Genomic DNA, 26636 nt, shown 5'->3' on the forward strand with positions numbered 1-26636 from the left:
GGTGCAGCTGAGCTAGGTAGGAGCAGAGTGTGTTATGTCTGCAGGGAGAGAAGGGGCCCAACTTGAGCCCCAGTTGGAGGCCCCCCTAAATGAGGAGATGCCACTGCTGCCCCCACCTGAGGAGTCGCCCCTGTCCCCACCACCTGAGGACTCACCCACGTCCCCGCCGCCTGAGGCATCGCGCCTGTCCCCACCGCCTGAGGACTCACCCCTCTCTCCACCGCCTGAGGAGTCTCCTCTGTCTCCCCCGCCTGAGTCACCACCCTTCTCTTCCCCAGAGGACTCCCCCCCACATCCCCCACTTGATACACCCTTACCCCCACCACCTGAAGCATCACCCCTGTCCCCACCACTGGAGGAGTCTCCTCTGTCCCCTCCCCCCGAGGAATTGCCTACTTCCCCACCACCGGAAGCATCTCGCCTGTCTCCACCACCGGAAGAATCACCCATGTCTCCGCCACCTGAAGAGTCACCCATGTCTCCGCCACCTGAGGCTTCTTGTCTGTTCCCACCATTTGAGGAGTCGCCCCTGTCCCCTCCACCCGAGGAATCTCCTCTCTCCCCGCCACCTGAGGCATCACGCCTATCCCCACCACCTGAGGACTCACCCATGTCCCCACCACCTGAAGACTTGCCTATGTCCCCGCCGCCTGAGGTGTCACGCCTGTCCCCCCCGCCTGAGGAGTCTCCCCTGTCACCACCACCTGAGGAGTCTCCCACATCCCCTCCACCTGAGGCTTCACGCCTGTCCCCTCCACCTGAGGACTCCCCTACATCCCCGCCACCTGAAGACCCACCTGCTTCCCCGCCTCCGGAGGACTTGCTCGTGTCCCTGCCGCTGGAGGAGTCACCGCTATTGCCACTGCCTGAAGAATTGCGACTTTGCCCCCGGCCCGAGGAGCCACAGTTGTCCCCTCAAGCTGAGAAACCGCGCCTGTCTCCTGCGCCCCAGGAGCCGCGTCTGTCTCCCGCATCCCAGGAGCCGCATCTGTCCCCCGCACCCCAGGAGCTGTGCCTGTCTCCCGCACCTGAGGAGCCACGCCTGTCCCCTGCATCCCAGCAGCCGTGCCTGTCCCCTGCGCCCGAGGAGCCACGCCTGTCCCCCGCACCCCAGCAGCCGCACCTGTCCCCCATGCCCCAACAGCCGCACCTGTCCCCTGCGCCCGAGGAGCCATGCCTGTCCCCTGTGTCCAAGGAGCTGCGCCTGTCCCCTGCACCCCAGGAGCCCCGCCTGTCCCCTGCGCCTCAGGAGCTGCACCTGTCCCCCGTGCCGGAGGAGCCACATCTATCGCTTGCATCCGAGGAACCACGCCTGTCCCCCCGGCCTGAGGAACCGCGCCTGTCCCCTCGACCTGAGGAGCCACGCCTGTCCCCCCAGCCTGAGGAACCACACCTGTCCCCTCGACCTGAAGAGCCCACTGAGGAGCCAGGCCTGTGCCCTGCATCTGAGGAATTGCCCTTATTCCTCCCACCCAGGGAGCCACCCTTATCCCCCATGCTTGGAGAGCCGGCCCTGTCTGAGCCTGGGGAACCACCTCTGTCCCCTCTGCCTGAGGAGCTGCCGTTGTCCCCATCTGGGGAGCCATCTTTGTCACCTCAGCTTATGCCACCAGGTAAGGGGCTGTTAGTACCCTGTTACTCTGGGACGGTCTTAACTTGATGGCACATCTAATCTAAGAGCCTCTCTTTTCCTCCAGATCCTCTTCCTCCTCCACTTTCACCCATCATCACAACTGTGGCCCCACCAGCCCTGTCTCCGTTGGGAGAGTTAGAGTACCCCTTTGATGCCAAAGGGGACAGTGACCCTGAATCGCCATTGCCTGCCCCCATCCTGGAGACACCTATCAGCCCTCCACCAGAAGCTAACTGCACTGACCCTGAGCCTGTACCCCCTATGATCCTTCCCCCGTCCCCAGGCTCCCCCATGGGACCGGCCTCTCCCATCCTGATGGAGCCTCTTCCCCCTCGTTGTTCCCCACTCCTCCAGCATTCCCTGCCTCCCTCAAGCTCACCTCCTTCCCAGTGCTCTCCTGCCCTGCCACTGTCGGTTCCTTCCCCGCTGAGTCCCATGGACAAGGCAGTGGAGGTCTCAGAAGAGGCTGAGCCACAGAAGATGGAGACTGAGAAAGCCCCAGAACCTGAGTGCCCAGCCTTGGAACCCAGCCCTACTAGTCCTCTTACGTCTCCTCTGGGGAATCTTTCCTGCCCTGCACCCAGCCCTGCCCCAGCCCTGGATGACTTCTCTGGCCTGGGGGAAGATATAGCCCCTCTGGATGGGACTGACACTCCTGGTTCACATCCAGAGGCTGGACAGACCCCTGGCAGTTTGGCTAGTGAACTTAAGGGTTCCCCTGTGCTCCTGGACTCTGAGGAGCTGGCCCCTGTGACCCCTATGGAGGTCTATGGCCCAGAATGCAAGCAGGCAGGGCAGGGCTCACCCTGTGAAGAGCAAGAGGAGCCACGTGCACCTGTGGCCCCGACCCCACCTACTCTCATCAAATCCGACATCGTTAATGAGATCTCCAATCTGAGCCAGGGTGATGCCAGTGCCAGTTTTCCTGGCTCAGAGCCCCTGCTGGGCTCTCCAGACCCCGAGGGGGGTGGCTCCCTGTCCATGGAGTTGGGGGTATCTACAGACGTTAGTCCAGCCCGAGATGAGGGCTCCCTGCGGCTCTGTACCGACTCGCTGCCAGAGACTGATGACTCGCTATTGTGTGATGCTGGGACAGCTATTGGAGGAGGCAAAGCCGAGGGGGACAAGGGGAGGCGGCGCAGCTCCCCGGCTCGTTCCCGCATCAAACAGGTGAGGGGCTATCCAGCCGCTGGATGTGTTTGATGTCCCGTCACTGTCAGAGGTACGGTTCTGTGTCACTCACTGATACCTTCCCACCTGACTTATTGAATCCTAGGTTCTCAGAGATCCTTGAGTTCATCTTGTTACTTTATTAAAGAGAACACCAGTAACAGAGGGGAAAGTAACTTGCCCAGGTTCTTGGTTACTCAGTCAATAGAATCAGCATTAGAAACTCAGATCTCTCAAGCCAGTTTTTTTTTTTCTCACTGTACAGTACCATGTTGGCCACTCTTTCTTCTTGGAAGATCAGGAGTGGTTTGGACCAGAGCTACCTACCTGTTGCTACTCTAGAGTTTGGGCTTCCTCCCTGGCCCTGACTGGGAAGCTTGGACTTTGTTACCTGCCTTTGTCTCTGGCCCTTTGTCTCTTCTTTTGCCTCTAAGCCTATGGACCCCACCTCTTAGCCCTCTGCTTCTCCTCTAATCACCCGTTTCCCTCACTCAGGGTCGCAGCAGTAGTTTCCCAGGGAGACGCCGGCCACGTGGAGGAGCACATGGAGGACGTGGGAGAGGACGGGCCCGGCTAAAATCAACTACTTCTTCCATTGAGACTCTGGTAGTAAGGAGAGGCCTCCCATCCCCCAAACATGCTTCAGCTGGCCCCTTCAAGATTAAACACCCTTTAAATCCTGCCAGTCCCCTGCACGCTCTGCCTGCCTGCTAGCCTAGGGCCTGTCCAGCTATGTCTGTGCTCCTTCTGTCCTCTTGGCCCCCAGGCTTCTCTGAAATGTGATGTTGGGCTGAGGCCCAGTTTGGGAGCCGGGGTGTTCTTCTGCTTCTTAGTCCTGGCTCCTGGCCTTCATCTTAGCCGGGGGTTTATGCCGCCTTCCCCCAACACCAAAGAGGAAAGCAGCTTAGTGGGGGCAGATTTAGCTGCCTCACTTTGCACAACTCTCTACCTATAAGGTTGCTGATATCGATAGCTCTCCCAGCAAGGAGGAAGAAGACGATGATGATGATACCATGCAAAATACTGTGGTTCTCTTCTCCAACACAGACAAATTTGTGCTAATGCAGGTACCGTACTTGAGTCAAGTAGTCGCATCTTCAGCAGTAAGACCTGGCAGACTGAACGCCAGGCTGGTATTTGGATGTATGTGTTTCGGTGGGAGGGTAAATGAGGAAAACCAGAGGCCTGCTTCTCAGAATACCAGAAAATGAGCTTGACACTGAAGTGGGAGTTGGGAATGTAGCAGTGAAAAAGGCAGAGGTGATTTCTGCTCTATTGAAGCTCCTAGTCTAGGGAACATGAGGAATCTTGAAGCTACAGAATTTGTTGCATATTGTTACTGTGATCCTGATCAGTCTTCACCCACCTTGTCTTTCACTTCTCATTACCTCTATCCACGGTAGGCTGTATCATTTCAGATTACCTGATCAGACGAGCAAGGCAGCCCAGGAAGGAGCAGGGTCCCGTGATGGCTCGCTGTGTTCTAATGCCGGGATAGGCTTTTGGTTCTCTGACTCCCTCCTGTCGGATTAGTGTCACAGTCAGTTACGGGGACTGAGTGGTGCTGAGGATGTGAGGTGGGACACTGGGGTTTCTGTGTGTTTCCCCAGGACATGTGTGTGGTGTGTGGCAGCTTTGGCCGGGGGGCAGAGGGCCACCTCCTTGCCTGTTCCCAGTGCTCCCAGTGCTATCATCCTTACTGTGTCAATAGCAAGGTGAGTTCAGGGCCCCAGCGATCTGGTCTGGGGGATGGGGTCAGTTCTTGCTTATCCTAGGCCTCTTTCCTGGCCACTCTACTTAAAGTGGTCATTGGTCATGGAACTTGTTCATCAGTTTCCAGTGGCTGTCAAATTCATCTTGGGTAAAATGTTTTGGAAACCGTAGTGGTCTTATGGGTTTCTTTGTTATAGATCATGACTTACTGGTATAGTTGAGTACATTGTATAAATTGTGGGAACTTTTCTAGTGGGAAACATGCTCTGGATATAAAATATAAAATCAGAACCAAACACATGTCCACAAAGAGAAAGTAATGTTTTTGACTCAAGCATGATCAGTCATTTTGGGGTTTTCATTAACATTTAGAACTTGTCCACTGCTAACATTCACCGACTTGCAGCAGTAGCAGGTTCTACATGTTCATGAAAAGCTGGGGGAAATACAACCTGGCTAGTGAAAGATCTTAACAAGACAGTGGCTGGGTGAGGCTGTTCTTTGATCAGCGGAGATCCCTGGAAGCCTGTTTAAGAGCCATTATTTTAGGGGTGAGGGTGCTCCGTGTATCCTCCCTGTGCACAAATGAAGGTCTGGCCTGGGTATGGGGGTCCTTCAGTCCCAGCTGTGTAAGTCCCAGCACCCTTGGAGAGGTCTGCCCTGCCCTCTGCATCACCCCCTGAGGAATTGCCGTCTCCTGCACCAGATCACCAAGGTGATGCTGCTGAAGGGCTGGCGTTGTGTGGAGTGCATCGTGTGCGAGGTGTGTGGCCAGGCCTCAGACCCCTCCCGCCTCCTGCTCTGTGATGACTGTGACATTAGCTACCACACGTACTGCCTGGACCCCCCACTGCTCACCGTGCCCAAGGGTGGCTGGAAGTGCAAGTGGTAAGGAGACCGGCAACTTCAGATGGGCCTGACATGTTAAGAGTGGGTATGATGTTGAATACATGGCCGAGGCTGGGTTTTGGAGGCTAGGCTGGTTTGGGTGCTCTGGGTAGGTTAGGTGTTGAGGGTCTGTCTTTCTGCCCGCACCAGGTGTGTGTCTTGTATGCAGTGTGGGGCCGCCTCCCCTGGCTTCCACTGTGAATGGCAGAATAGTTACACACACTGCGGGCCCTGTGCCAGCCTGGTGACCTGCCCTATCTGTCATGCCCCCTACGTGGAGGAGGACCTGCTGATCCAGTGTCGCCATTGTGAACGGTGAGGGTGCCCGTCTCCCCCAGATAGGCTCCCCCTCCCTGTTTTCAGCCTCATGTTTCCATTCACCTCCTCCTGTCTCCTTTCTCCCAGGTGGATGCATGCCGGCTGTGAGAGCCTCTTCACAGAGGATGATGTGGAGCAGGCAGCTGATGAGGGCTTCGACTGTGTCTCCTGCCAGCCTTATGTGGTCAAGCCTGCTGGTGAGTCCCGGATGCTAGGGAGCGGGGAGGAGGGGCCAGCGCAGGGGTGCCTTGCTCTGGGCCAGGGCCTCCAGCTGTTTGTCCTTTCCACAGCGCCTGTCGCACCTCCAGAGTTGGTACCTATGAAGGTGAAAGAGCCTGGTGAGTCACAGTAATTCTGAATGCCAGTGCCAGAGGAGACCCTTAGACACTTAGTCCAGCTCCAGTCCCCCAATTTTATCTCATTTTTCACAGAAAAAATGCTAAGATCCAGGGATGTTGAGTGGCCTGCCCAAGGTCACCCCATAGGTCAGTGGTGAAGTTGTGGTGACACCCAAGGACTCCAGATTCCAGACAGAATTCCATTCACCAGCCAACATGGCCTTTATACAGCCAGACTCTCGTCTTCATAGAGCACAGGACCCTTTCTGAACCCTGCTCTTTTTCCTTAATGAAGGAGCTCTCCCACCTCCGTCCATCATGATGTGGGCACTGCCCCTGGCATCTGGGGCACTATGAGCTGGCATTCAGCACGGAGGGGCTCTCCTTGGTCCACACAGCCAGAGAATATATTTGGTGACCTGAGGATTAATCAGGAGCAGAGTCCAACTTCAGCAGCAGCTGTCTCTCAGACCCCCTCGGGTCACTGAGAGAGCACTCAGGCCTCAGCTGGTGCCCACCAGTGGTCTCTCCTCTATCGCCCTCAGCCTGGACTTCAGTCTGTATGTCTCACTGCTCTTATCCCAGCTAGGGACTTAGGCCGAAACTCAGAGTCCCAGTTTCCCTGGGGCTCCGTGGGGTCATGTGCTTTTCCCCTTTGTGCAGAGCCCCAGTACTTTCGCTTTGAGGGCGTGTGGCTGACAGAAACGGGCATGGCGGTGCTGCGTAACCTGACCATGTCGCCTCTGCACAAACGGCGTCAGAGGCGTGGACGGCCTGGCCTCCCAGGCGAGGCGGGGCTGGAGGGGGCCGAGCCTTCAGAGGTCCTGGGCCCTGATGACAAGAAGGACGGTGACCTGGACACGGATGAGCTGCTCAAGGCTGAAGGTCAGCCTGGGGGATCTCGGGGAGTGCCAGAGTTCTGGAAGAATGCCTGTGAGAGTTGAGTGTTGGCTCAGGGCAGCGTTGTCACTCCCAGTCACCCTTGAGCCACTGTGGATCTTGTCGATGGCTCTGTGACAGGGGACTCAGCTCTCTGTTCTTTTTTTTTGTCTCAGTTGTGTCTTCGTTGCTGCACGTGAACTTTCTCTAGTTGATGTGAGTGGGGGCTACTCTAGTTGCAGTAGACAGGCTTCTCATTGTGGTAGCTTCTCTTGTTGCGGAGCATGGGCCCTAGGGTGTGCAGGTTTTAGTAGTTGTGGCTCACAGGCTTAGTTGCCCCTTGGTGTGTGGAATCTTCCTAGACCAGGAATCAAAGCCATGTCCCCTGCATTGGCAGGCAGATTCTTAACCACTGGACCATCTGGGAAGTCCCCACTTCTGTGTTCCTAGCTGACAGGATGACAGGGTTTTAAAAGGGTCCATGCTTCTAACCTGTCTCCATCTCTTCTGTCTCCATACACAGGTAGTGTGGAGCACATGGAATGCGAAATTAAACTGGAGGGTCCTGTTAGCCCTGATGGAGAACCTGGCAAAGAGGAGACTGAGGAAAGCAAAAAACGCAAACGCAAACCCTATCGGCCTGGTGAGGCCCTGGGATGTGGATGGGGTGGTGAGGGGCAGCTTACCAGGTCCCTAGCAGCTTCTCAGCCTCAGCTCTGCCTCCTTACAGGCATTGGTGGTTTCATGGTGCGACAGCGGAAATCCCACACACGTGTGAAAAAAGGGCCTGCTGCACAGGCGGAGGTGTTGAGTGGGGATGGGCAGCCCGACGAGGGTGAGACGGGTGAGGGCTCCAGTGGGGCCTGGGAGAAGGTGGGGCTCGCAGGACCCGTGGGACACTGCCAGGGAGGCCGGGGGCAGGGGTGCTCTCAAAAGACCAAGGAGGTAGTGGGCCCAGTTGGTGTCAGGGGAGAATAGGCAGAAAGTGTCCCCAGGCCAACCTGGGAGCAGCATGCCTGCAGTCCCCAGAGAGGCTGACCCTCCTGTTCGGTCCTCAGTGTTGCCTGCCGACCTGCCTGCTGAGGGCTCTGTGGACCAGAGCCTGGCCGACGGGGATGAGAAGAAGAAGCAGCAGCGGCGAGGGCGCAAGAAGAACAAACTGGAGGACATGTTCCCTGCTTACCTGCAGGTGGGTCTTAGGCTCTGAGGGCCAAGGGCCAGGCTGCTGGCCTGCAGGGCCTGAGGAAGCCTGTTTCTTTCCAACTCCTCCCACAGGAAGCCTTCTTTGGGAAGGAGCTGCTGGACCTGAGCCGGAAGGCCCTGTTTGCAGTTGGCATGGGCCGGCCAGGCTTTGGATTGGGAACCCCCAAAGCCAAGGGGGATGGAGGCTCAGAGAGGAAGGAGCTCCCGACCTCACAGAAAGGTCAGTCATGTGGGGGTAAGGTGGTCTGAAGGGGTCCAACTTCACTTTGTGCTTGGAAGCTGGTAAGAGATTTTGGTGGGAAATGGGCTGGTCTCCAGGAGTTGAGGGTTGGCCAAGAGCCCTGACCTTGGCACTGGGGTCCTGTTCTGGGCATCTCTGATTGAAGTGGGACTGTTGCTCGTAGGAGATGATGGTCCGGATGTTGCAGATGAAGAATCCCGTGGTCCCGAGGGCAAGGCTGATACACCAGGTGAGGGCTGCTGGGAGAACTGGGTGCTATCTTGGTTTTGCTTCTGTCAACCTATTCTGCCCCTGAGCACCATCAAGGTTGGAGGCTGGGAAGTGTTTCAGGCCTTCTGCGGTCCTTGCCAGAGTGGCCAGTGTGGTGCTTCCACACTGACCTTAGCTGATGGGCTTTTCCTGGCAATTGCAGGACCTGAGGACGGCGGCATAAAGGCATCCCCCGTGCCCAGTGACCCCGAGAAGCCAGGCACTCCGGGTGAAGGGATGCTTAGCTCTGACTTAGACAGGATTCCCACAGAAGGTGAGGCTGGGACCCACACTCTTCATGTATAAGGGTCTTCTCCTCTGCCTGAGGGACTCATTTATACAGCTCCTCTGGTGGGGAGTCATGGGCACCTTTCCTGGTATCCCCTGAGTCCCCTAGTCTTCCTCAGCAGCATCTTTCTTTGATCACTCACAGAACTGCCTAAGATGGAATCCAAGGACCTGCAGCAGCTTTTCAAGGACGTTCTGGGTTCTGAACGAGAACAGCATCTGGGTTGTGGAACCCCTGGCCTAGACGGCAGCCGGACACCATTGCAGAGGCCCTTTCTTCAAGGTGAGCCAATGGGGGTGGTTTGAAGACTGGGTGGGCAGGTACCGCCAAGCTTGCCTCTAGACTGGGCTGCTTGCTCCCTCTCTCTGATCCTATGCGTCTTGTAGGTGGACTCCCTTTGGGCAATCTCCCCTCCAACAGCCCAATGGACTCTTACCCGGGCCTCTGCCAGTCCCCATTCCTGGATTCTAGGTTGGTATTTGTGCTTAACCTCTGTGGGCAGTCCCTTCCCTCCAGTGGGGCCACGCTGGGGGAGGGAACCTGGGACTCTCGGGTGCTGCTGTGGCAACCCCTCCCTCTGCTGCCTTGCTAGTGACTGTCCTCTGTTGGGGCAGGGCAGTGGCCTGGGGACTCTGGGCAGTTTGTCTGGGATGGGGCTTGGCATCCCTGCCCTCTGTGACTCTCTGCCCCTGCGCCCCAGGGAGCGCGGGGGCTTCTTTAGCCCGGAACCCGGTGAGCCAGACAGCCCCTGGACAGGCTCGGGGGGCACCACGCCCTCCACCCCCACCACCCCCACCACGGAGGGTGAGGGCGACGGGCTCTCCTATAATCAGCGGAGTCTTCAGCGCTGGGAGAAGGACGAGGAGTTGGGCCAGCTGTCCACCATCTCACCTGTGCTGTACGCCAATATTAACTTCCCCAGTCTCAAGCAGGATTACCCAGGTACCTGTGGGACAGGGCAAGGGAGACAGCCTGCAACAAGACCAGTGCGGGGGTCACCTGCCAGTTCTCTCACACATCGTCTCTGTCCTCCAGACTGGTCAAGCCGCTGCAAACAAATCATGAAACTCTGGAGAAAAGTTCCAGCTGCTGATAAAGCCCCCTACCTGGTGAGACAGAAGGAGCCTGGGGTGGCGTGGGAACTGAGTCAGTGGTGGCGTGTCTTTGGGAAAGTCACCTTCATTCCTTCTATTCCCCACTTTGATAGCAGCTAGGCCAGTAGGGGTCGGCTTCTGGGTGGGGAGTGTGAGGGACAGGGTGAGGGAGCGGGACTGGGCTTGAGACTGAGTCCCAGCCTCATTCTGTGTCCTCTGTCCCTTCAGCAAAAGGCCAAAGATAACCGGGCAGCTCACCGCATCAACAAGGTGCAGAAGGTGAGCGGGCTCAGGCTGCGTGACGGCCTCCAGGTCTGGGTGTGGGGCAGCCTCCCTGAGAGTGGGATCAGGGGGCCTGCCCACAGCAGCCTGACCGTTCTGTGTCTGGTGTCCTCCTGTAGCAGGCTGAGAGCCAGATCAACAAGCAGACCAAGGTGGGCGACATGGCCCGCAAGACTGACCGACCGGCCCTACACCTCCGCATTCCCCCCCAGCCAGGGGCGCTGGGCAGTCCACCTCCCGCTGCTGCCCCCACCGTTTTCATTGGCAGCCCCACTCCCCCCGCCGGCTTGTCTACCTCTGCGGACGGGTTCCTGAAGCCGCCGGCGGGCACAGTGCCCGGCCCCGACTCGCCTGGTGAGCTCTTCCTCAAGCTCCCGCCCCAGGTGCCCGCCCAAGTGCCTTCGCAGGACCCTTTTGGACTGGCCTCTGCCTATGCTCTGGAGCCCCGCTTCCCCACAGCACCCCCCACCTACCCTCCCTATGCTAGTCAGACTGGGGGCCCTGCACCGCCCCCGACGCTGGGCGCCTCGTCTCGTCCTGGCACTGGCCAGCCCGGGGAGTTCCACACTACCCCACCTGGCACCCCCCGACACCAGCCCTCCACGCCTGACCCCTTCCTCAAACCCCGCTGCCCCTCCCTGGACAACCTGGCTGTGCCTGAGAGCCCAGGGGTAGGGGGAGGCAAGGCTGCTGAGCCTCTGCTGTCCCCCCTGCCTTTCGGGGAGTCTCGGAAGGCCCTGGAGGTGAAGAAGGAAGAGCTTGGGGGATCCTCTCCGAGCTATGGGCCCCCAAACCTGGGCTTTGTTGACTCTCCCTCCTCAGGCCCCCACCTGGGTGGCCTGGAGTTAAAGGCACCTGATGTCTTCAAAGCCCCCCTGACCCCTCGGGCATCTCAGGTAGAGCCCCAGAGCCCGGGCTTGGGCCTAAGGCCCCAGGAGCCACCCCCTGCCCAGGCTTTGGCCCCTTCTCCTCCCAGCCACTCGGACATCTTTCGCCCTGGCCCCTACCCTGACCCCTACGCCCAACCCCCGCTGACCCCTCGGCCCCAGCCCCCACCACCTGAGAGCTGCTGTGCTCTGCCTCCCCGCTCACTGCCCTCTGACCCTTTCTCCCGAGTGCCCGCCAGTCCCCAGTCCCAGTCCAGCTCCCAGTCCCCACTGACACCCCGTCCTCTGTCTGCTGAGGCTTTCTGCCCATCCCCTGTTACCCCTCGCTTCCAATCCCCTGACCCTTACTCCCGTCCACCCTCGCGTCCCCAGTCCCGGGATCCATTTGCCCCATTGCATAAGCCCCCCCGCCCCCAGCCCTCTGAAGTTGCCTTCAAGGCTGGGCCTCTAGCCCACACTCCGCTGGGGGCTGGGGGTTTCCCAGCAGCCCTGCCCTCAGGGCCAGCAGGTGAGCTCCATGCCAAGGTCCCAAGTGTGCAACCCCCCAATTTTGCCCGGTCCCCTGGGACCAGTGCATTTGTGGGCACCCCTTCTCCCATGCGTTTCACTTTCCCTCAGGCAGTTGGGGAGCCTCCCCTAAAGCCCCCTGTCCCTCAGCCTGGTCTCCCTCCACCCCATGGGATCAACAGCCATTTTGGGCCTGGCCCTACCATGGGCAAGCCTCAAAGCACAAACTACGCAGTAGCCACAGGGAACTTCCACCCATCGGGCAGCCCTCTGGGACCCACCAGCGGGTCCACAGGAGAGGGCTATGGGCTGTCCCCACTACGCCCCCCGTCAGTCCTACCACCACCTGCACCCGATGGATCCCTCCCCTACCTGTCCCACGGAGCCTCACAGCGGGCAGGCATCACCTCTCCAGTTGAGAAACGAGAAGACCCAGGGGCTGGCACGGGCAGCTCTTTGGCGGCACCTGAGCTTTCAGGTACCCAGGACCCGGGCATGTCTGGCCTCAGTCAGACAGAACTAGAGAAGCAGCGACAGGTGGGTCAACATCTCTGTGGGCCAGCCCTTTGGGCTTTGGTGCTTGTCCAATGGACTTACCCTCTTGTCTGTACTCTGCACAGCGCCAGCGACTGCGGGAGCTATTGATTCGGCAGCAGATGCAGCGCAACACCCTTCGGCAGGAGAAGGAGACTGCGGCAGCTGCCGGAGCGGTGGGACCCCCAGGCAACTGGGGTGCTGAGCCTAGTAGCCCTGCATTTGAGCAGCTGGGTCGAGGCCAGACCCCCTTTGCTGGGACCCAGGTAGGTAGAGTGGCAAGGGGTGGTGGATCCAAGATGCTGAAGGTGGCCCCACTTCCATCTACCCTCATCTCTCCTAGGACAAGGGCAGCCTTGTGGGGCTGCCCCCGAGCAAGCTGGGTGGCCCCATCCTGGGGCCAGGGGCTTTCCCCAGTGAAGACCGACTCTCCCGGCCGCCTCCACCAGCCACCCCTTCCTCTATGGATGTTAATAGCCGGTGAGGCTCCTGGGCTTCCCTTGGGGAAAAATCAGGGGAATATATTGTATCCAGTGTGCGCTGCCTCTGATTTTCCTGTCTCTCTAATCCTCAGCATCATTTTCTTTTCTTCCCCATTCCTCCCCCCCCTCACTGCATTAACTCTTTCCTTCTTTAGGGAAGCACATGTTCTAGCTCTTTTTTCATTCTGATTTTGTCTTACTACTACGTATACTTCCAGGCAATTGGTGGGGGGCTCCCAAGCCTTCTATCAGCGAGCACCGTATCCTGGGTCCCTGCCCTTACAGCAGCAGCAGCAGCAGCAACTGTGGCAGCAGCAGCAACAGGCAACAGCAGCAACTTCCATGCGACTTACCATGTCTGCGCGCTTTCCTTCAACTCCTGGGCCTGAACTTGGCCGCCAAACCCTAGGTTCCCCTTTGGCTGGAATTTCCAACCGCCTGCCTGGCCCTGGTGAACCAGTGCCTGGCCCAGCTGGTCCTGCCCAGTTCATTGAGTTGCGGCACAATGTACAAAAAGGCCTTGGACCGGGGGGTCCTCCATTTCCCGGTCAGGGCCCTCCACAGAGACCCCGTTTTTACCCTGTAACTGAGGATTCCCACCGACTGGCCCCTGAAGGGCTTCGTGGCCTAGCAGTCTCAGGCCTTCCTCCACAGAAACCTTCAGCCCCACCAGCCCCTGAACTGAACAACAGCCTCCATCCAACGCCCCACACCAAAGGTCCCAACCTGCCCACTGGCTTGGAGCTAGTCAGCCGGCCCCCCTCCAGTACTGAGCTTGGCCGCCCCCCTCCTCTGGCCCTGGAAGCTGGAAAACTACCTTGTGAGGATCCTGAGCTGGATGATGACTTTGATGCCCACAAGGCCTTGGAGGACGATGAGGAGCTTGCTCACCTGGGCCTGGGTGTGGATGTGGCCAAGGGAGACGATGAGCTGGGCACTCTGGAAAACCTAGAGACCAATGATCCCCACCTCGATGACCTGCTCAATGGGGATGAGTTTGACCTGCTGGCCTATACTGATCCTGAGCTGGACACGGGGGACAAGAAGGACATCTTCAACGAGCATCTGAGGCTGGTGGAGTCAGCCAATGAAAAGGCTGAACGAGAGGCTCTGTTGCGAGGGGTGGAGCCAGGACCCTTGGGCCCCGAGGAGCGCCCTCCCCCAGCTGCTGATGCCTCTGAGCCCCGTCTGGCGTCAGGGCTTCCGGAGGTGAAGCCCAAGGTGGAGGAGGTTGGGCGCCACCCTTCCCCTTGCCAGTTTACCATTACCACCCCCAAGGCAGAGCCAGCACCTGTCACTACTTCCCTAGGCCTGGGGGTAAAGCCAGGTCAGAGTGTGACGGGCAGCCGGGACACTCGAATGGGCACAGGACCTTTTTCCAGCAGTGGGCACACAGCTGAGAAGGTCCCCTTTGGGACCACAGGAGGACCACCAGCTCACCTGCTGACGCCCAGCCCACTGAGTGGCCCGGGAGGGTCCTCCCTACTGGAAAAGTTTGAGCTAGAGAGTGGGGCCCTGACTTTGCCTGGTGGACATGCATCTGGGGATGAGCTGGACAAGATGGAGAGCTCACTGGTCGCCAGTGAGTTACCCCTGCTTATTGAGGACCTGTTGGAACATGAGAAGAAAGAGCTGCAAAAGAAGCAGCAGCTTTCAGCCCAGCTGCAGCCCGTGCAGCAGCAGCCGCCCCAGCAGCATTCCCTGCTGTCCACCCCAGGCCCTGCCCAGGCTGTGTCTTTGCCCCATGAGGGCTCTTCTCCCAGTTTGGCTGGCCCTCAACAGCAGCTTGCCCTGGGACTTGGAGGCTCCCGACAGCCAGGCTTGGCCCAACCGTTGATGCCCACCCAGCCACCAGCTCATGCCCTCCAGCAGCGCCTGGCCCCATCCATGGCCATGGTATCCAACCAAGGGCATATGCTAAGTGGGCAGCATGGGGGACAGGCAGGCTTGGTGCCCCAGCAGAACCCACAGCCAGTGCTGGGACAGAAGCCCATGGGTACCATGCCACCATCCATGTGCATGAAACCACAGCAGCTGGCAATGCAGCAGCAGTTGGCTAACAGCTTTTTCCCAGATACAGGTAATCTCAGCTGGTGGGGAGGGACTGACTTAGTAACTCAGGAGTGATCACTGTTACCACCAACTAACTGAATTCTCTCTGAGGCTGCAGACCCAAGATACTCCCTAGTTAAAGGAGATGGGACACAGAGCCGTGGTATAGGTGAAACACTGTAGCTTTTTTTTTTTTTTAAATTAACACTGTAGCTTTTAAAGGAGAACAGTGCCTGGCATCTAGCAGGTGTTCAGATGTTTGAATGAATGGAATGGACACCTGAAGTCTGATTAGCAGAGGCCTTGTAGCTGTGGTGAGACCCAGAACTTAGGACTTGGAGCAAAGTGATGCAAGAAGTAGTTGGGCTGGTGAAAGACTTAGTGAGACTAGTGGCAGGAAAGGCAGGTGTATTTGGAGACCATGAGTGGACTGCTTAGGCTGGGGTAGACTTTGTGGAAGGAAGCAAGTGGGCACTGCCGTAACTTTGGAAAGGTAAGGTGGGGGCCCAGATTGAAGAAGACCTCAAATTATAATAATATCTATTGAATAATGACTGCTAAACATTGTGCTGAGCACTTTCCATTTATTGTGTAATGTAATCATCACAACAAAAACATTAAATAGGTACCATTATTATTTTTTTTAAACTTTTAATTTTGTATTGGGGTGTAGTTGACTAACAATGTGAGAGCGTCCGGTGAACAGCTAAGGGACTCAGCCATACATATACATGCATCCATTCTCCCCCAAAGCCCCCTCCCATCCAGGCTGCCACATAACATTGAGCAGAGTTCTGTATGCTGTACAGTAAGTCCTTGTTGGTGATCCGTTTTAAATATAGAAGTGTGTACACGTAATAGTTACTATTATCTTAGATTATGGAAAAGGAAACTGAGGCAGTAAGATTAACTTGCTCAATATCATATAACTAATAGCTGGAATTTGAAGCCTGGCCCTCATATCCTCTTAACTGTTTTACCACCTCAGAATAACCAGGAGAGGGTGTTTGGTTCATCTTCTTAAAAGTAGGGAGTCAGTTAAGCTTTCTGAGTAGTGGAGAAATACGCAGTGTATAAGATTTTAGGATGATTTGGTGTCTGCTTGTTTCTCTTTTTCTACCTAGTGTCCTGGACAGGCAGAAGAGTGGTTTGTAGGTGGTGTGTGTTGTGGCCAAAGCAACTCTGGCGTTAGGCTTTGGCACTCTGCCCACATCTTGGGTCCTTGGGCTGCACTTGGTTGCCCTAAGAATATGACTTTTGAAGAATGCTTTCTAGGTCATAAAGTAAACTTGTATTCTGGTCACATTTGATCTTCTCAATAGCTCCGTGAGATAAGCAGGATAAGGAATCATGATCTCTGTCAAATAGAAGAGTAAACTGAGGCTCATAGAGGTGAAGTGACTTTAATATATTGGTTCAGTAAATATTTACTGAGTATCTTTTCCTAATACCGTGCAAGTAAAAACAGCCATGTGTTCTGTAAATAATAGAATTGAGTCACCTATGCTACCTGGCTCCTAGTCCAGTGGTCTTTCCACCATGCCATGCGATTGTTTTGCTTGGCTTGGTGGAAGTCAAGGTGTTGGAACGCCAGACATTGACCTCAATGCCAGGCTCACTTGGCTCTTCTGTCTCTAGACCTGGACAAATTCGCTGCAGAAGATATCATTGATCCTATTGCAAAGGCCAAGATGGTGGCTTTGAAAGGCATCAAGAAGGTGATGGCTCAGGGCAGCATTGGAGTGGCACCTGGTATGAACAGGTAAGATGTATGGGGTGGGAGCATTGGCTTTTTCCTTTTCCAGTCCTTCCCCTGTTCTTCATGATCCTCCTTCCTACTTGTCCCACCTCTTTGCCCTTCAACTTTCCCCATCACTAACTCATTCTCTTTGCTTTGGCGGACTCCAGGCAGCAAGTGTCCCTGCTAGCCCAGAGGCTCTCAGGGGGGCCCGGCAGTGATCTGCAGAACCACGTGGCAGCTGGGAGTGGCCAGGTAAATGGTCGGGTGGGAGCAGGAACTTGGGTCCTATGCCTTCGGGCCACCCTTCCCTAGGGCCTGGTACAGAACAATGACCCTTCAACAGTCTTTCTCATCCCAGGAGCGGGGTGCCGGTGACCCCTCCCAGCCTCGTCCCAATCCACCCACTTTTGCCCAGGGAGTGATCAGTGAGTATGGTGATGGGGAGGAATGTGCAAGGAAGTGGCTTGGGGAAAGAGGGGTTTGGATCCCCTGACACCTGTCTATTTCCTTTCCCAGATGAGGCTGACCAGCGGCAGTATGAAGAGTGGCTATTCCATACCCAGCAGCTCCTACAAATGCAACTGAAGGTGCTAGAGGAGCAGATAGGGGTGCACCGCAAGTCCCGGAAAGCCCTATGTGCCAAGCAGCGCACTGCCAAGAAGGCCGGCCGGGAGTTCCCTGAGGCTGATGCTGAGAAACTGAAGCTGGTTACGGAACAACAGAGCAAGATCCAGAAACAGCTGGACCAGGTAGGGAAGGCAGACTTCAGCCTTGCCACCAGGAGCCTGGGAAGAGGGGTGGCACAGGTGGGTAGCCCCCTGGCTGACCTCCCTGACCCTCCTGTGTTAGGTCCGGAAGCAGCAGAAGGAGCACACTAACCTCATGGCAGAATATCGGAATAAGCAGCAGCAGCAGCAACAACAGCAGCAGCAACAGCAGCAGCACTCAGCCGTACTTGCCCTTAGCCCTTCCCAGAGTCCCCGGCTACTCACCAAGCTTCCTGGTCAGCTGCTCCCAGGCCATGGGCTGCAGCCACCTCAAGGACCCCCGGGGGGGCAAGCTGCAGGTCTTCGCCTGACCCCTGGGGGCATGGCCCTACCTGGACAGCCTGGTGGCCCCTTCCTCAACACCACCCTGGCCCAACAGCAGCAACAGCAACATTCTGGTGGAGCTGGGGCCCTGGGTGGCCCCTCAGGGGGCTTTTTCCCTGGCAACCTTGCTCTTCGAGGCCTGGGACCTGACTCAAGGCTTTTACAGGAAAGGCAGCTGCAGCTCCAACAGCAGCGCATGCAGCTGGCCCAGAAACTGCAGCAGCAGCAGCAGCAGCAGCAGCATCTCCTAGGACAGGTGGCGATCCAGCAGCAACAGCAGCAGGGCCCGGGAGTACAGGCAAACCAGGCTCTGGGTCCCAAGCCCCAGGGCCTTCTGCCTCCCAGCAGCCACCAGGGCCTCTTGGTCCAGCAACTGTCCCCCCAACCACCCCAGGGGCCCCAGGGCATGCTGGGCCCTGCCCAGGTGGCAGTGTTGCAGCAGCAGCAACCACACCCTGGAGCTTTGGGCCCCCAGGGCCCTCACAGACAGGTGCTCCTGACCCAGCCACGGGTGCTAAGTTCCCCCCAGATGGCACAGCAGGGTCAGGGCCTCATGGGACACCGGCTGGTCACATCCCAGCAGCAGCAGCAGCAGCAGCAACAGCACCAACAGCAAGGATCCATGGCCGGGCTTTCCCATCTTCAGCAGGGTCTGATGCCACACAGTGGGCAGCCCAAACTGGGCGCCCAGCCCATGGCCGCCTTGCAGCAGCAACAGTTGCAGCAGCAGCAGCTACAACAGCAGCAGCAGCAACAACTTCAACAACAGCAACAGCTTCAACAACAACAACAGCTTCAACAACAGCAGCAACAGCTTCAGCAACAGCAGCAGCAACAGCAGCTACAACAACAGCAGCAGCAGCAACAGCAGCTACAACAGCAACAGCAGCAACAGCAGTTACAACAGCAGCAGCAGCAACAGCTTCAGCAACAGCAGCAGCAACAACAGCTTCAACAACAGCAGCAGCAGCAACAGCTTCAACAGCAACAGCAGCTACAACAGCAGCAGCAGCAACAGCTTCAACAACAGCAGCAGCAACAGCAACAGCAGCTACAACAGCAGCAACAACAGTTACAACAGCAGCAGCAGCAACAGCTTCAACAACAGCAGCAGCAACAGCAACTTCAACAACAGCAGCAGATGGGCCTCTTGAGCCAGAGTCGAACTTTACTGTCTCCTCAACAGCAACAGCAGCAGCAGCAGCAACAGGTGACACTAGGCCCTGGCATGCCAGCCAAGCCTCTGCAACACTTTTCTAGCCCCGGAGCCCTGGGCCCAACCCTCATCTTAACGGGCAAGGAACAAAGCATCGTAGAGACGGCTCTTCCTTCAGAGGCCAGTGAGGGGCCCTCCACACATCAGGGAGGGCCCTTACCAATGGGGACTGGACCAGAGTCCGTGGCCACTGAACCAGGAGAGATGAAGCCCTCACTGTCTGGGGACTCACAACTCCTGCTTGTCCAGCCCCAGGCCCAGCCTCAGCCCAACTCTCTGCAGCTGCAGCCACCTCTGAGGCTCCCAGGACAACAGCAGCCGCCAGTTAACTTGCTCCACCCAGCAGGCGCGGGAAGCCATGGGCAACCAGGCAGTGGATCGTCTGAGGCCTCATCTGTGCCCCACCTACTGGCCCAATCCTCTGTTTCCTTAGGGGAACAGCCTGGATCCATGACCCAGAACCTTCTGAGCTCCCAACAGCCCCTTGGACTAGAGCGGCCCATGCAAAATAATGTAGGGTCGCAGCCTGCCAAGCCAGGATCTGTCCCGCAGTCTGGGCAGAGTCTGCCAGGGGCTGGGGTCATGCCTACAGTGGGTCAGCTTCGGGCACAACTCCAAGGAGTCCTGGCCAAAAATCCACAGCTGCGGCACTTGAGTCCTCAGCAGCAGCAGCAGCTCCAGGCGCTTCTCATGCAGCGGCAGCTACAGCAGAGTCAGGCAGCACGCCAGGCCCCACCCTACCAGGAGCCTGGGACCCAGCCCTCTCCCCTGCAAGGCCTTTTGGGCCGCCAGCCCCAACTTGGGGGCTTCCCTGGATCCCAGACAGGCCCTCTTCAGGAGCTAGGGGCCGGGCTTCGACCTCAGGGCCCACCCCGACTCCCTGCCCCACAAGGAGCCTTATCCACAGGACCAGTTCTTGGCCCTGTCCATCCCACACCTCCACCATCCAGCCCCCAAGAGCCAAAGAGACCTTCCTCCCAATTACCATCCCCTAGCTCCCAGCTCCCCTCAGAGGCCCAGCTCCCTACCACCCAGCCAGGAACCCCCAAGCCCCAGGGGCCACCCTTGGAGCTTCCTCCTGGGAGGGTCTCACCTGCTGCTGCCCAGCTTGCGGATACCTTCTTTGGCAAGGGACTGGGACCTTGGGACCCCCCAGACCATCTAGCGGAAGCCCAGAAGCTGGAGCAAAGCAGCCTGGTACCTGGGCATCTGGACCAGGTGAATGGGCAGGTGGTACCTGAGCCACCACATCTCAGCATCAAGCAGGAGCCTCGGGAAGAGCCGTGTGCCCTGGGAGCCCAGGCGGTGAAGAGGGAGGCCAACGGGGAGCCTGTAGGGGCACCAGGTACCAGCAACCACCTCCTGCTGGCAGGGCCCCGCTCAGAGGCCGGGCATCTGCTCTTGCAGAAGCTTCTACGAGCAAAGAATGTGCAACTCAGCACTGGGCGGGGGCCCGAGGGGCTGCGAGCTGAGATCAACGGGCACATTGACAGCAAGCTTGCTGGGCTGGAGCAGAAACTGCAGGGTACCCCCAGCACCAAGGAGGTGAGTACTCCAGCTAGAGTGGAGCAGACAGTGTGGGGCCTGGAGCCCGGGGGCAGAGCGAGCAGGTCTGGGTGAAACCAGAGGTGAGGGCTCCGAGGGGCACGGTGACCTTCACTGTGGGTTTGTCCGGCTTAGGATACAGCAGCAAGGAAGCCTTTGACACCGAAGCCCAAGCGGGTACAGAAGGCAAGCGACAGGTTGGTGAGCTCCCGAAAGAAGCTGCGGAAGGAGGACGGGGTCAGGGCCAGCGAGGCCTTGCTGAAACAGCTGAAACAGGTGACCCCCAGGAGCCAGTCCCTGGTCCCATCCCAGGATAGGGGGCAGCCTGGCCCCCAGCGGTGCAGTAGCAGAGAGGTACATGCTGCGGGATTCCAACCTTGTTGTCTTGCCCCTTCTAGGAGCTGTCCCTGCTGCCCCTCACGGAGCCTACCATCACCGCCAATTTTAGCCTCTTTGCTCCCTTTGGCAGCGGCTGCCCGATCAGTGGGCAGTGCCAGCTGAGGGGGGCCTTCGGAAGTGGGGTGCTGCCCACGGGCCCTGACTACTATTCCCAGCTGCTTACCAAGGTCAGAAAAATGGCAGTACCTTTTGGGGATGATGAGGTTCTTGGGGAGGTGGAGTTGGGGGTGGCAGACTTGAGCAAAGGGCTGATAGAGTGTGGGGCCAGGAGATTATGTCAGTTTCCCTATGCCATCTTGCACACAACACCCCACCCCGCCCCCAGAATAACCTGAGTAACCCGCCGACACCACCCTCGTCGCTGCCCCCCACCCCACCCCCATCGGTGCAGCAGAAGATGGTTAATGGCGTCACTCCATCTGAAGAACTGGGGGAGCACCCCAAGGATGCAGCCTCTGCCCGGGATACTGAAGGGGTGCTGAGGGGTAAGTCAGGAGCAGAGTGGGCTACCTTTCAGCCCCGTCTTGGTGGCTAGGGTCTTGTGGTAGGGTCTGAGGTAGGAGTGGGTTACGTGTTGCTCTGTGTGCATACACAACAGATGGTATTTGAAATAGGAAGGGCCTCTTCGGGACTGATTTGTTGGAGCCAGGAGGGGCTTCTGCAGTCCAGAGCAAAGGCAGCAGGGCAAGGAGAGTATTAATGAAGCTTTTGTTTTTGAGGAATAACCAAGTTTCCTTACCCACAGGGTATGAACTCCAGTCAGATCTGGATTTGAACTCTGGCTCCTGCATTCATTTAGCTGTGCTACTGCAGCCAAGTAACTTGATTGACTTGTGTGAGCCTCAATTTTCTCACTCTAAAATAAAAATAATACTTTATGGAGTTGTTGAAAGACTATAACCAATGAGCGTACACTGCAGAGGACACTCTTTAGAACGGCTCAATAAATTTATAGCTCGTGTACCCCAAACTGGTAGATGGGTGGATGAGTAGATAGTGGTCCGAGAACTGAGCTAGATCTTGTACCAGTTAGGCCTGAAACATGTGGGATAAAGCACCAGCAGCTCTGACCTGGCCTCAGCCTGACTTTTCTTCTCCTACCTACCCTGCAGATGCTTCAGAAGTGAAAAGTCTAGACCTGCTGGCCGCCTTGCCTACGCCCCCTCACAATCAAACTGAGGATGTCAGGTGCAGAAGGGGCAGAGATGGGGATGAGAAATTGGGGTGGGGGATCAGTTCCTCATTTTTCCTTGTTTTTTCTTTTGACCAATGGCAGATTTCAAATAGGGCTATAACATCCACAAATCTCTAGATTTGGGAGGGGGGCACCTGCTAGGCTGGGGCAGTGAGTGTCTGCTTTTGGCCCACAGGATGGAGAGTGATGAGGACAGCGATTCTCCTGACAGCATCGTGCCAGCTTCATCCCCTGAGAGCATCCTGGGGGAGGAGGCCCCCCGTTTCCCTCAGCTGGGCTCAGGCCGGTGGGAGCAGGATGACCGGGCTCTCTCCCCCGTCATCCCCATCATTCCTCGGGCCAGCATTCCAGGTAGAGGTGACTCTGGGCCTGGACCCGGCCTGGCCTGGTCAGGCTGCATTGTCAGAGGTCAGGGAGTGAGGCAGCTGGAGTTTACACAGGTCCTTCTTTGTCGTTCAGTCTTCCCAGAGAGCAAACCTTATGGGGTCCTGGATATGGAGGCCCCCAGGAAGCTGCCTGCCCCAACTTGGGAAAAGGGCAAAGGAAGCGAGGTGTCAGTCATGCTGACGGTTTCTGCTGCTGCCGCCAAGGTATGTCCTGGGGATGCCTCAAGGGCCAGGAGGAGATGCCGGTTAGAGGGCAGTCCCAGGAGCTTCTCTGAATAAATCATTTAAACCTGTGTATTGAGGACCTCCTGTGAATGAAAGCCTGAGCCGGAGTGTGGGATTGGAGAAAATGTAGCACAAGGGGCTGCCCTGCCCTCAAGGAGCTCACAGTTCAGGGGTAAAGACACAAGTCAACAAATAGAGTGTGTATAATGTGACAAGTGCTACCAAACATGTCCCCAGTCACATTGCATGGAATTCTGTTTTTTTTTTTTGAAAATGTTATCAGGATCTTGTGATCAAAGGAAATTGGAAATCTTAGTTAAAATAGCAAAACAGGTTTTTTATTACAAGACTTTGCAGATCCTTTACTTTGCTGATGTGTACTGGGACTTTCCAAGGGGTGGATGCAGTGTGTCATTTCCTAAGCCCAGTTGCCGCAGGTCTCTTTCTGTGTGCTCCCGTTAATGCCCACAGTGATTTGAGAAAGGCTGTCTTTAAAGGAGGTACATGAGAAGAAGTCAGATGGCACAGGAGTAGGCCTGATGGGCCACATAGGGAGCTGTGTTCTGGGTGTCGTGGTCCCCACCAAGCTGGTGATAGTTCTCACTCTGCCACTCTGCCGACATGGCTGTCATATTCCCCTTTCCTGCCCTGGCAGAACCTGAATGGCATGATGGTGGCAGTGGCAGAACTGCTGAGCATGAAGATCCCCAATTCCTATGAGGTGCTGTTCCCAGAGAACCCTGCCCGGGCCGGCATCGAGCCTAAGAAGGGGGAGGCTGAGGGCCCTGGTGAGTATGGCAGAAAAACTCCTTGGGGCCCACGGGGAGTGATTGTGGTGGGAGTCTCTGACTCCCTTCCTTCCTGCAGGTGGGAAAGAAAGGAGTCTGGGAGGCAAGAGCCCAGAGTCTGGACCTGATTGGCTGAAGCAGTTTGATGCTGTGTTGCCTGGCTATACACTCAAGAGTCAGTTAGACATCTTGAGTCTCCTCAAACAGGTGGGTCTGTTGGAGGAAGACAGGGTGGGTATCTGGCTAGGACAGAGAAGGCAGAGGGCTTTGGGGTGAGTGGAAATCTGGGTGGGAGGAGAGAGGTGACTAGTTAATTGAGGAGCCAGCACTAACGGTACAGGGCTCTCCTATCTTCCCATAGGAGAGCCCTGCCCCAGAGCCCCCCACCCAGCACAGCTACACCTACAACGTCTCCAACCTGGATGTGCGACAGCTTTCGGCCCCACCTCCTGAAGAACCCTCCCCACCCCCTTCCCCTCTGGCACCTTCTCCTGCCAGCCCCCCTGCTGAACCCTTGGTTGAACTTCCAGCTGAACCCTCAGCTGAGCCACCGATCCCCTCGCCTCTGCCACTGGCCTCGTCCCCTGAATCTACTCGGCCCAAGCCCCGAGCCCGGCCTCCTGAGGAAGGTGAAGATTCCCGGCCCCCTCGCCTCAAGAAGTGGAAGGGGGTGCGCTGGAAGCGGCTCCGGTTGCTGCTGACTATCCAGAAGGGTGGTGTGCGGCAGGAGGATGAGCGGGAAGTGGCTGAGTTCATGGAACAGCTCGGCACAGCCTTGCGACCTGACAAGGTGCCTCGAGACATGCGGCGCTGCTGCTTCTGTCATGAGGAGGGAGATGGGGCCACGGATGGGCCTGCCCGCCTGCTGAACCTGGACTTGGACTTGTGGGTGCACCTCAACTGTGCCCTGTGGTCCACAGAGGTATATGAGACCCAGGGCGGGGCGCTGATGAACGTGGAGGTTGCCCTGCACCGAGGCCTGCTCACCAAGTGCTCCCTGTGCCAGCGCACTGGTGCCACCAGCAGCTGCAATCGAATGCGTTGCCCCAACGTCTACCATTTTGCCTGCGCCATCCGCGCCAAGTGCATGTTCTTCAAGGACAAGACCATGCTGTGTCCGATGCATAAGATCAAGGGGCCCTGTGAGCAGGAGCTGAGCTCTTTTGCTGTCTTCCGGAGGGTCTACATCGAGCGGGATGAGGTGAAGCAGATTGCCAGCATCATCCAGCGGGGAGAGCGGCTGCACATGTTCCGGGTGGGGGGCCTTGTGTTCCACGCCATTGGACAGCTGCTGCCGCACCAGATGGCCGACTTCCACAGTGCCACTGCCCTCTATCCAGTGGGCTATGAGGCCACGCGCATCTACTGGAGCCTCCGCACTAACAACCGGCGCTGCTGCTACCGCTGCTCCATCGGCGAGAACAACGGGCGGCCAGAGTTTGTGATCAAAGTCATGGAGCAGGGCTTGGAGGACATGGTCTTCACGGACGCCTCTCCCCAGGGTGAGCATGGGACCCTCGCAGCCTAGTACAGCACTGGGTGAGCTTCTCCCAGAGTCACCTTTCCGATGTTGAGACGAGACCTTCAGGCTCCTTATTGAGTGATCTTGTTCCCCCACTTCTGGCAGGTAGAGGTCTCTTGAAGTTCTCCAGAGAAAGTGTTTTGACCTTTCTCAGCCATCTTGAATTCTCTGTGTAATTGAAGATACTTTGCTTCTCTGACTACACATATTCCAGCTCCTTTTCTTAACCTCAGTGGATCTAAAGGATACGGGTCTGAGACCTTGTCGCTCAGTTTACCCAGTCTCATCCTAGGCTTGAGTTCCTTACGGTTGCTTTCCCCTGGATAAAATCTTTTGATCTTGGTTTCGGTATTAATGGTAAAGGTAACAGAATTAACATTGTAGTGAGCATGTATTATGTGCCACAAACTGAGCTGAGCGGTTTATGTAGGTTATTTTGTTCATGCAACCCTTCAAGGTAAGTACTGTTATTATGCCAAGTTTATACATGAACTGAGTAGTGGAGAGATTTAAGTAGTGAGTTAGCCAAAAAAATTCGTTCAGGTTTTAGAAAAAACCCGAACCAACTTTTTGACCAACCCAATATTTGCCTTAAGGGCCCCATAGCCAGTATTAGAACCTGAACCCAAGTCTTCTCACTCCAGAACATGCCTGGCGCTTGAGTTGCTCTGGCTCTCGTGTAAGGTCCATGGACTGTTGGGTGTCCTGGGCCCTGGGCTCATGTTTCTGTGTCACAGGGCTCTGTGATGCCCCTCCAGGGTGGGAAACTGGCTTGTTGAGGGAGATTGAGACTGGGAGGCCAAGAGGTTCCTGAAGAACCACATACCCTCTTGATAGCAAGATGGGCAGGCTACAGAAAACCACCCTAGCATCGGGTGGAGGTTGGGGCTGAGGTCAGTAAGCAGAAGTTGCCTCTGAGGGCTGCCATCTTTCCTTGTCTCTTAGCCGTTTGGAATCGTATCATCGAGCCTGTGGCAGCCATGAGGAAAGAGGCCGACATGCTGCGGCTCTTCCCCGAGTACCTGAAAGGCGAGGAGCTCTTCGGGCTGACGGTGCACGCTGTGCTGCGCATAGCTGAATCAGTAAGGCGGGGCTGGGGGCTGGGGGCTGGGGGCCGGGGGCCAGGAGCCAGGAGGGCCCTGGGAATGTTGGTCTTGCCCCAGAAGTGCTCAGGCTGAAGTGAGTGTGACCTGTGCCCACAGCTGCCTGGAGTGGAAAGCTGTCAAAATTATTTATTCCGCTATGGACGCCACCCCCTGATGGAGCTACCGCTCATGATCAACCCCACTGGCTGTGCTCGGTCAGAGCCTAAAATCCTCACACACTACAAACGGTGAGCTTGTGGGGCTGAACCAAGGGTTGTGGGTATGCGGTTGGTAGGGCCCTCTGGCTAATTATGAGTGTTTGGGGTTACAGATCAGAGTTCTCTTGGAGAGACTGGGGGTTCACTCTAGCCTCCTGACTAGAGAGTATACAGGTATCACTAGGGTATCCTTTTCCTCCCCCAGCCTCTCAGGTGCTTGGGGTTGACCTGCAGTCTAGGGACACTTCTCTTGGGTGTCCTGGGAATGGCCCTCGGGGAGGTTCTGGGTAGACGGTGGTGAGATCTTATGTATAAAGGACCCAGATGCCACCATCCTGTCCTGTGTTGCTTCCAGGGGGCCTGTGATTCTCCCCAACCTTAGACAGATGCCCCATGAGTGCTAGATTCACCTTCCCGTCCCCAGGCTGAGTTGATGTCAAAAATAAATAATTAGGAATATAGTAGA

At 56.9% G+C, this 26636-nt stretch overlaps 1 protein-coding gene across 1 annotated transcript in view; it reads left to right on the forward strand.

Moving 5' to 3' along the window:
* KMT2D (lysine methyltransferase 2D) overlaps positions 1 to 26636 on the forward strand; it is a 40192-nt gene that overhangs the window by 8453 nt on the left and 5103 nt on the right. Inside the window, exons 11-52 of the mRNA XM_043885340.1 lie at positions 45 to 1613; positions 1698 to 2803; positions 3299 to 3412; positions 3760 to 3870; positions 4414 to 4518; positions 5223 to 5404; positions 5555 to 5719; positions 5810 to 5919; positions 6013 to 6060; positions 6724 to 6945; positions 7463 to 7582; positions 7670 to 7774; positions 7998 to 8128; positions 8215 to 8362; positions 8547 to 8612; positions 8796 to 8906; positions 9066 to 9203; positions 9308 to 9392; positions 9622 to 9863; positions 9957 to 10030; positions 10244 to 10294; positions 10417 to 12228; positions 12312 to 12491; positions 12569 to 12705; positions 12926 to 14787; positions 16398 to 16521; positions 16668 to 16752; positions 16859 to 16925; positions 17017 to 17249; positions 17350 to 18434; positions 18621 to 20352; positions 20488 to 20628; positions 20751 to 20918; positions 21077 to 21236; positions 21864 to 21939; positions 22122 to 22297; positions 22406 to 22536; positions 23213 to 23345; positions 23425 to 23552; positions 23707 to 24847; positions 25813 to 25949; positions 26070 to 26200. Of these exons, the coding sequence (XP_043741275.1) occupies positions 45 to 1613; positions 1698 to 2803; positions 3299 to 3412; positions 3760 to 3870; positions 4414 to 4518; positions 5223 to 5404; positions 5555 to 5719; positions 5810 to 5919; positions 6013 to 6060; positions 6724 to 6945; positions 7463 to 7582; positions 7670 to 7774; positions 7998 to 8128; positions 8215 to 8362; positions 8547 to 8612; positions 8796 to 8906; positions 9066 to 9203; positions 9308 to 9392; positions 9622 to 9863; positions 9957 to 10030; positions 10244 to 10294; positions 10417 to 12228; positions 12312 to 12491; positions 12569 to 12705; positions 12926 to 14787; positions 16398 to 16521; positions 16668 to 16752; positions 16859 to 16925; positions 17017 to 17249; positions 17350 to 18434; positions 18621 to 20352; positions 20488 to 20628; positions 20751 to 20918; positions 21077 to 21236; positions 21864 to 21939; positions 22122 to 22297; positions 22406 to 22536; positions 23213 to 23345; positions 23425 to 23552; positions 23707 to 24847; positions 25813 to 25949; positions 26070 to 26200 (14842 nt within the window). The remainder of the gene's footprint in view (positions 1 to 44; positions 1614 to 1697; positions 2804 to 3298; positions 3413 to 3759; positions 3871 to 4413; positions 4519 to 5222; positions 5405 to 5554; positions 5720 to 5809; positions 5920 to 6012; positions 6061 to 6723; positions 6946 to 7462; positions 7583 to 7669; positions 7775 to 7997; positions 8129 to 8214; positions 8363 to 8546; positions 8613 to 8795; positions 8907 to 9065; positions 9204 to 9307; positions 9393 to 9621; positions 9864 to 9956; positions 10031 to 10243; positions 10295 to 10416; positions 12229 to 12311; positions 12492 to 12568; positions 12706 to 12925; positions 14788 to 16397; positions 16522 to 16667; positions 16753 to 16858; positions 16926 to 17016; positions 17250 to 17349; positions 18435 to 18620; positions 20353 to 20487; positions 20629 to 20750; positions 20919 to 21076; positions 21237 to 21863; positions 21940 to 22121; positions 22298 to 22405; positions 22537 to 23212; positions 23346 to 23424; positions 23553 to 23706; positions 24848 to 25812; positions 25950 to 26069; positions 26201 to 26636) is intronic.

Source organism: Cervus elaphus, chromosome 3 (genome assembly GCF_910594005.1).
Source record: "Cervus elaphus chromosome 3, mCerEla1.1, whole genome shotgun sequence".
NCBI classification, from domain to species: Eukaryota; Metazoa; Chordata; class Mammalia; order Artiodactyla; family Cervidae; genus Cervus; species Cervus elaphus.